This window comes from Crocodylus porosus, unplaced genomic scaffold (genome assembly GCF_001723895.1).
Source record: "Crocodylus porosus isolate Cpor-Errol unplaced genomic scaffold, CroPor_comp1, whole genome shotgun sequence".
In the NCBI taxonomy this organism is placed as follows: Eukaryota; Metazoa; Chordata; order Crocodylia; family Crocodylidae; genus Crocodylus; species Crocodylus porosus.
The window spans coordinates 37,715,036-37,722,790 of record NW_017728914.1 but is presented as its reverse complement, the minus strand read 5'-3'; the positions used below and the strand labels follow the sequence as shown (position 1 = coordinate 37,722,790).

Genomic DNA, 7,755 nt, shown 5'->3' with positions numbered 1-7,755 from the left:
AATGCAGGACAAGTCCTCCTGAACTCTTACCATCTGCACCACTGTGGAGCCCCCACGCCTCCTCTCAATCAGGACTGGTTTTGCACCAGCACCCTAGGGGCAAAGGTCCCTGCAGCCCCAGGCCTGGTAGCTCAGCGCTCCCCAGGCGGCTCCTCAGAGCAGACCCCCTGCAGCCACCTTCCCGAAGCACTGCCCAAACGCCCGACGGCTCCTGAACTCTTACCATCTGCACCACTGTGGAGCCCCCACGCCTCCTCATTTTAGGTAGCAAATGCCCAGGGACAAGAAATGGTCCCTGCCCAGAGAACCAGCAGCTCAGGCCTGAGATGAGAGAGGTGAACCAGGGGGGACAGGAAGCAGAACTAGGAAGCAGACCACAGTGGTCTCCACCGGCTGGTTGGCAGCCTCAGGCCCTGCTGGCTCAACCATGCAAGGATTTTGTAGCCAGAGCAGAAAAGGTTTGAGAAGGGGTTTGAAGAAGAATGAAGTGGTACTGGGAGTATCCTCCCCTGCAGCAGCAACAGTGGGGGGGTGGGAGGGGATTGGGCACAGATGGTGCATTTGATAATTGTATAAGTGGGTGACAGAGGCAGAAGACACGGGCCAAGTGGACTAAAGCAATCCTGCCAGGTCTGTGCACAGGGCGGAGCAGGGGTCCAACACCACAGACCCATCTTCCAAGGCGAGGGAGGCAAGCTGGGCTGGGCTACGGTCCTGCCAGGCAGAGCTGTGGGATCAGGTTTTGACAGAGGTGGTTCCTTTTGTCTGTACTACCGCAGGGTCTGGCAGCACCGAGGAAAAGCTGAGCAACCAAGAGACCCCCCTGGGGGAGTTTAACTCCCTGAACCCCCCCATTTTGGAAGCAGGAGCCTGGAGGCTTATGTGGGTTCTCTACATCTCTCCCTAATGGCAGCAGAATTAAGAGACCCTAGAAACGGGTCCGGTGTAGGTGGTAAGACAAGAGGATGGACTAAGCAAACTGCAACCCTCCTTCTCTTAGGACCATGCGTACCTCTCCCCAGGAAAAGAGAAGAGAGGGCACGATGCCAGCACCAGTCTCCTCCCCAAGCAGCATGTTCTGTGCAGCTGCAGCAAACCCTGACCATGCTGCCCTGAGCCTGCTAAGCCTCCCAGTGCTAACCAGGTGCTGAGCCACCTACCTCAGTCGCTTCATCGTTTGGGTAGGTGTCCAGGAAGATAGCCAGGCCGTGGAAGTTATCCTTGCTGCCAAACACAGGACCTAGAAGAACCAAGTAGAGCAAGGAGCTCTATGCCAAAGGTGCCAGGCAGCCCTTGTCCCTGTCCAGAGCAAGTGACACCAAGTCGTCTAGTGAGACCCTGCACTTTGTGGTGCTGTGCCAGTCCTGGTGGGCTTCCCAATTGGCCCGTGCAGCGTGGGGCCCACCTCACAGACCATGCATGTGCCACTGAACAGCGACAGCACGAGGATGGGAGCGAGGGCCCTTAAACGTGCTACAGCAGACAGCTTCTCTGCAGGAAGGCGCTTGGCTCAGGGTCTGGTGCCCAGGGAGATCCTGGCACTGGAGATCAGCAAGACCCACATGACTGAAACATGACAAACCAGCCTGGCACCTGCCAGGTCAGGCTGCGCCATTAGCTGTGCTCCTGGCTGAACGCCGCAGCCCCCAAGGACAGAAAAGCCCTGGCTATGGCGCTGCCCAGGAGCAGGACCCGAGGGCAGCGGCGGAGCTACAGCAGCTCGTTGCTGGACTGCAGTTGGCAGCCACCAAGCAGCCAGGCCCCCCCGAAGGACCCCGGTACCTGGGACAAGGCGCTCCCGCGTGTACCACAGAGCCAGGCCGTCCCCGTGCAGGTTCTTCTTGCCCACCCCGTGCACCTTGAAGTGGACATGCAACTCCCAGTCCTTGAGGAAGCAGGGCTGCGAGGAACAGGTGGTCAGGCTTGGCCAGCCGGCCAGCCCGGCACTCCCTCGCCCGCTGCCCTGCTGCACCCACTCACCACGCGGTTCCAGATGGAGCCCTCCCTGCTGCGCTCGTCGGGCGTCAGGCGGACGTACTGGCTAGTCAGCATCGTGCTGCCTTGGAAGTCCCACAGCGGCATCGAGCTCGACCCGACCCCTGCGGCAGCAGGGGGGGAGTGGGTGAGACCGGCGCTGGGGGCCGCCGGCCACGGGCGAGCCCCGGCGGAGCCTCTAGGCCCCGGAGTGCCACCCGCCCCGCCTCACCCTGGTAGGGCTTGATGAGCGAGTGCTCTCGCTTCACGTGCTCGCTGTTCCCGTCCGTGAGCTCTGCCGCCGCCGCCACTGCCGCCAGGACCAGCAGCCCTGGCAGGAGCCCGCGGGTAGGGCGGCCCCGGCCCCGGCCCCCGCGCGCGCAGCCACCGCTGCCCGGAGCCGCCGCCATTGCCACCCCCACTTCCGGCTTCCGGCCGGGACGCGCCAAAACCAGTCCCCCGCCAAGCCTGGGCCGGAAGTACCCTCGAGTCCGCCGCGCTCCGGCCGCCAATCGGAAAGCGCAGCCGCGGAGAGCGCGGCGAATCAGCCAGCACCACATCACGCCGCGGGCCAGTGGCCACAGAGGGGCGGGGCCCAGCGGACCTTTAAACAGCGAGGCGCCCGCAGACTAGGGAGTGTGGGGCTGGGTTGGTTTGCGTGCGTGCGTGCGGCGGGGCACGCTGGGCGCTGTAGTTCGCGGTCCCCGGGGCACGGGGCGGGGTGTCTCCAGTCCGGGTGTCCCGCCCGCGCTTTGCCGCCGCCGCTGGCCGGGCTGAGCTGAGCTGAGGGTGCTCGCCTGGGCTGCTGCGGGGGGACCCGGCCTTGCGGCGCCGACGAGCCCCCGCCCGGGCTCCCAGGTGCTGCGGCATCGCCGGGGCTAGGCGGCCGCCCCCAGGGCCCCCCAACAGCGCCACGGTCCCCGCGTCCGGGCCCGGCCGGCCCTGGCGGCCCGGGCCTGGAGCGGGAGCAGGAGCAAGCGCTGGGCCAGGCACGGCGAGCAGAGCTGGTGCCCGCCTGTCCGCGCGGGCTCAAGACCGGTTCTCGGGCTGGAGCCGGGGCCTCGGGTCTTCTCTCAGCTGGGCGACGCCTGCGGCCCGGCCCTGCACGGTGACCCGTGTGGTGGTCCCTGGCCGCGGGGCCCCGCGTGGGCAGAGCCATGCCCTGCGGCTCCCGCCTCCCCCGTGCGCGGGATGTGTCCTGGGGCATCTCGGCTCCAGGGGCTGTGGCCTAGCTTGGTGCAAGGGGTCGGGGCTCTGTGGCCTGCCCGGGAACCTGTCCCCAAGCCGCGTGGGCTGGAGGGACCCCTGGAGCGGACCGAAGCAAAGCCCATTCACCCGTCTGCCAGTCTCCATGGAAGTGGGCAGGCAGGAGGAAGCAAACCTGCAGTGCCTGGAACTGGCAGGGCCAGAAGAGACTCTGGAGCTACTGGTGACCAAAATGCTGCTAGGAGTAGCCAAGCGCCCAAGGCCCGGCCTGGTCTCGCCAGCCCTCATGTGCCAGGGGCAGCGATGCGGGGCCCAGGGCACATGGCCCTGCCCAGAGCTGCAGCCCGTGTGGTGCCATCTCCTGGGCGGCACTGCGAATGCTCCCTCCTGTTCCTGCTCCAGGTTGTGCCCAGGGACTTGGGCGGGCGCTTGCCCAGGGCAGACACCTGGGTGAAAGGCCCTGCTCTAGATGCCATGGCCCCATCCTTTGACCTCTGCTCCTGGCAGGAGCTGGACCTGGGGCCTGGGCACGTGGCCCGCGGGGAGCCCCGGCAGCACGGGAGCCCTGATGGAGAGGCCTCCACTGCACGGAGGGAGTCTCCTCAAACCCATTGCTCACTGTGGTTTTGGTTTCCATAGTGACACTTCCTGTGGTAGCAAAAAGAGGTAGTGAGGAGCAGAGCGCAGCGCTCCTGGCAGGCAGCGCGCCCGCACCGCCGCCCGCCCACCGGGGATGTGCTGGGCCTGTGGGCGCTGCAGGGGTCGCCGGCCGCGCCCCGAGCCCTGGTGCTGACAGGCCCCGTGGGGCCGTGCGCGGCATGCAGGGACGGGCCAAGCTGCTGGGTGTTCACAATGGCCGTGTGGTGAGTGACTGCCCTGCCCTGTCCTGCCAGTGCTGCCTCACTGGCTTTCGAGGTAGGAGCCAGGTGCCTGCATGCTGCTCTGTCCAGCCTGGGGCCTGGCTCCCCTGGGCTGCGATAGCCCCTGTGCTCCTCGCTGGTGGCAGGGGTTCCTTGGCCCTGGCTGCTGCGGGCTGCTCCCCACTGCAGGGCCCTGCTCCCCCAGGCCTGGGGAGGATGCTAGAGGGAAGCTATGGGGGGAGCTGCTGGTTATGGTGTGGCTTTGGCCCCAAGGCTACAGTTGCTCCCCTACCCCCTCCCTCCCTCCTGGCAGCTGGGCTGCAGGAAATGCTTTGGGGCAGTGGTAAAGGGATGCATGCCTCGGAGAGATGCTGGCTGCTGAGAGTGGCCCACTCGGGTCGGAAGTGGCAGGAGCAGTTTGAGCCAGCTCCCGCAGCTGATGACAGGGCTGTAGCGCCGGGTGCGGGGTGCCTGGCAACGCTGGGAGCGTGGCCCAGAGTGGCGCAGGTGTGGGAGGGGCGTGGGCTGGCAGAGGCGCGCGGCAGCAGGGGCGGGAGCCACAACTGGGTTTGTTGGGGGGCTGCAGCTGATGCCGTGGGGCATGGCTGTGCTGGTGGCCAGGCTGGGAGAGCAAGGCCCAGACCTGCAGCAGCTGGATCCAAAAAGCCAAGGTTTGCTGCAAACCTGGAAGGGTTCTAGCCTCCAGCCTGGGGGGGCCTGGCCTGGCACCTGCATGGGGGGCACGCTCGGCCTGGCTGTCAGCAGCCCCTGGGATGACCCTCTGCGAGCTGCCCACGTGCCCAGAGCCCTGCCTTGGCCCTGGGACAGCCACCCAGCAGCCCCTGGGATGTCCCCTCTGCACCAGGGTGAGAGTGCTGCCCACCTGGCTGGGGCATCCAGCCACGGTCAGCCCCATAGCTGGGCGAGGTGTGCCGCGTCCACACTCTGTGCCACCCCCTGCCCTGGCTGGGGGACTGGCAGGGCACAGGGGCTGCCCTGGGAAGGTGTTGGGCCCATCCCTGGGGTGGAGGCTTCTGCTTCTCCTCCCCTTTCCTGCCCTCCCTCCCCTTCCTGTGCCTGCCTGGGGGTGGCTGCTCAGAGCATCCGCCCTTTCCCAATCGGTGCTGCCGCCCGCCCACAAGGCCACACCGCAGGCAGCGCTCACCCGGTGGCCCGAGGCAGCATGCCAGTAGGCACCTGCCTGGCCCAGCCTGCCCTACACCAGCCCCACGCCCACTCCCCCTGCCCCCTGGCTGGTACCAGGTGGTGCCCAGCTGGTTGCCTTAGCTGTCTGCACTGCAATGGCAGGGTCCAGCTGTCCTTTCTGACCTCCCCTCTCTGGTTTTGCAGGGCCTCGCCACGTCTGTTGGAGGTGAGTGTGACTGGCTGCAGGGCCTGGCTTGAGGGCTGGCACCGCTCTGGGGAGCAGTCCTGGGAGGCTGTGCTGGTGTGGACCCATGCCAGGCCCCAGGAGCCCGCATGGAGCCTCCCCCGGGCAGACCCCAGGTTTCTGTAGTCCACAAGGGCCCCTCGTGGAGCTCCTGGCATATGCTGAAGCTCCAACTGGCTCCTACCCCAGTGCCCCCTAGGCCAGGGTCCTACCCCTACTGCTGCTGGGAGCTGCGCTTGAGCTCGTGGGCAGGTAGTGGTCGCTGCACCGTGCTCTGCCAGCTGTGAGGCTTTGTCCAGTGTTGCTGCCCACTCTGTGCCCACAGGTGCCTGAGACTCACCCAGCTCAGTGAAGCCCCTCCTGGCCCTGGCTTCATGGTGTTCTGGGGCACTGTCCAACAAGTCCCCACACGTCCCTGGGGGCTGGCAGGCGCTAGTCGGGTGCGGTGCTCAAGCAACCAGTGCAGACGGGGACATCAGCACAAGCTGCTGCAGACTCCAGCCCAGACAGATGGGGGAGGGGGCCTGGCAGGATGTTGCCTGTCCCAGTGGTCCTGAGCCACAGGTGCCCTAGATTGCGGGGAGGCTGTGGCACCCACGTGGTGCCTGGCTGGAGCTGATGTCTCTCTGTCACAGAGCTAAATGCCTCCCGGGCCCGGGGCAGCAGTCAGAGCGTGGACAGCTTGCCCAGCTCCCCGAGCACCGCTCCGGGGCCTGTGGCCAGCTGGGCTGAGTCCTTCGAGGCACTGCTGCAGGACCGTGTGGGCCTCGCCTACTTCACCGTGAGTGCTGCGAGCCCCCTTCCCTGCCACCTCCTGCCTCCCGCCCCTGTTGCCACGGCAGGTCTCCCCTGTCACCGCACCTGGCCCCTGCCCAGCTGCTGGGGCCTCCTCCCTCCCCCAGGCCCTGGCCACATACTGTCTGGCATTGCAGGAGGGCCACTGGCCCCAGGTTCAGCCTGGAGTCTGAGGCTGCTGGGCAGGATGAGCCTATCCTGTCCGTGTCCCCTGGGAGGAGGGATCCTTGAGGCCTCTGTGCAGCCAGCGCTCCACCCAGAGCCTTGCTGGGCATCGCCGGGTCCCTGCAAGCCTGTAGCCTGGCAGCCCATCCAGCATGGGATCAGCCACCCCCAGGCACCTGAGCTGGGCTCCACGGCTGGGGCTGTGAGGTTCCCAGCTTCTGCAGGGCCGAGGGGCCATCCTTGGAGCATGCAGCTTTAGCCAGATGTGAACCCCTGCCTGGGCTACCCTGGGGTTGTCGGGCTCTGGGCACAATGCCCACAGGCTGCCATCTCCCCAGGGCTGGGGCACAGGTGCTTGGCTGCCATGTGCCTCTACCTGGGTGCCCCAGTGCCCAGCTGCCCCCATGGCTGCTGGCATGTCCCCTCTTGCCCCAGGAGTTCCTGAAGAAGGAGTTCAGCGCTGAGAACGTCTACTTCTGGCAGGCGTGTGAGCGGTTCCAGCAGATCCCTGCCAGCAACACCCAGCAGGTACCAGGCACGATGCAGCCCGCCTTGCCGCAGGGCTGCACCTCGGCTGGGGCTAGGGCCGGGGCTGGGGTCACTATGCCCAAGGGCCTGGGCATTGTCAAAGTGCAGGAGAGACCCCTGCTCATGGGCTGCCCCAGGCACAGCACCAAGACTGGGCTGTGGGAGGGCAACACCTCCAAGGGAGCCCGGGGCAGTATGGTGGGGGCCTGGCAGGGGAGGGCAGACATCCTTGCAGAGTGGGACCACGGGTATGGGGTGACCTGTGCCCCATGCACAGAGCAGGCATGTTGGGGGGACTCACCCGAGCTCCCCTGGCACCGGTAGCTGGCCCAGGATGCACGGCGCATCTATGATGAGTTCCTGTCCAGCCATGCCGTCAGCCCTGTCAACATCGACCGGCAGGCCTGGATTGGGGAGGACGTGCTGGCCACCCCCACCCCTGACATGTTCCAGCTTCAGCAGCTACAGGTGAGCACAGCACTGCCCACCTGCTCCCCCGAGGCCTGGGGCATGGCTGCGCCCGCCCACACCCCCACTCTGGAGGCCTGGGCCGGGCCCTGCCATGTGGGGCTGTGCTGGGCTGTGGGCTGGGAGGGCAGCCTCACACCCCATGGCCTGGGCTGCCTGCTGGGGTGGACGTAGCCCTCCTGCCGAGGGGACTCTCACTGGCCCTGCCTCTGGCTTAGATCTTCAACCTGATGAAGTTCGACAGCTACGCCCGCTTTGTCAAGTCCCCGCTGTACCAGGCCTGTGCCAAGGCCGAGAGTGGGGGGCTGCCCCTGCCCGACCTGCGACCCCACCCACGCAGTGGCAGCCCCACGCTGGACCTCGGCAAGG

The 7,755-nt window shown here is 66.6% G+C and overlaps 2 protein-coding genes across 2 annotated transcripts in view; one reads left to right on the top strand and one right to left on the bottom strand.

Annotated features, from left to right (window-relative positions):
• The window catches only part of LMAN2 (lectin, mannose binding 2), a 4,559-nt gene extending 2,160 nt beyond the window's left edge, over positions 1-2,399 (bottom strand). The window contains exons 1-4 of the mRNA XM_019535352.1: positions 2,207-2,399; positions 1,981-2,099; positions 1,783-1,900; positions 1,161-1,240 (exon numbers count right to left, since the gene is read on the bottom strand). Of these exons, the coding sequence (XP_019390897.1) occupies positions 1,161-1,240; positions 1,783-1,900; positions 1,981-2,099; positions 2,207-2,384 (495 nt within the window). The 5' untranslated portion in view covers positions 2,385-2,399. The remainder of the gene's footprint in view (positions 1-1,160; positions 1,241-1,782; positions 1,901-1,980; positions 2,100-2,206) is intronic.
• A 1,901-nt stretch (positions 2,400-4,300) lies between these two features.
• RGS14 (regulator of G-protein signaling 14) overlaps positions 4,301-7,755 on the top strand; it is a 7,127-nt gene continuing 3,672 nt past the window's right edge. Inside the window, 11 exon segments of the mRNA XM_019535358.1 lie at positions 4,301-4,857; positions 4,859-4,904; positions 4,907-4,983; positions 4,985-5,033; positions 5,036-5,118; positions 5,120-5,277; positions 5,279-5,412; positions 6,066-6,211; positions 6,826-6,918; positions 7,243-7,386; positions 7,605-7,752. Of these exon segments, the coding sequence (XP_019390903.1) occupies positions 4,630-4,857; positions 4,859-4,904; positions 4,907-4,983; positions 4,985-5,033; positions 5,036-5,118; positions 5,120-5,277; positions 5,279-5,412; positions 6,066-6,211; positions 6,826-6,918; positions 7,243-7,386; positions 7,605-7,752 (1,306 nt within the window). The 5' untranslated portion in view covers positions 4,301-4,629.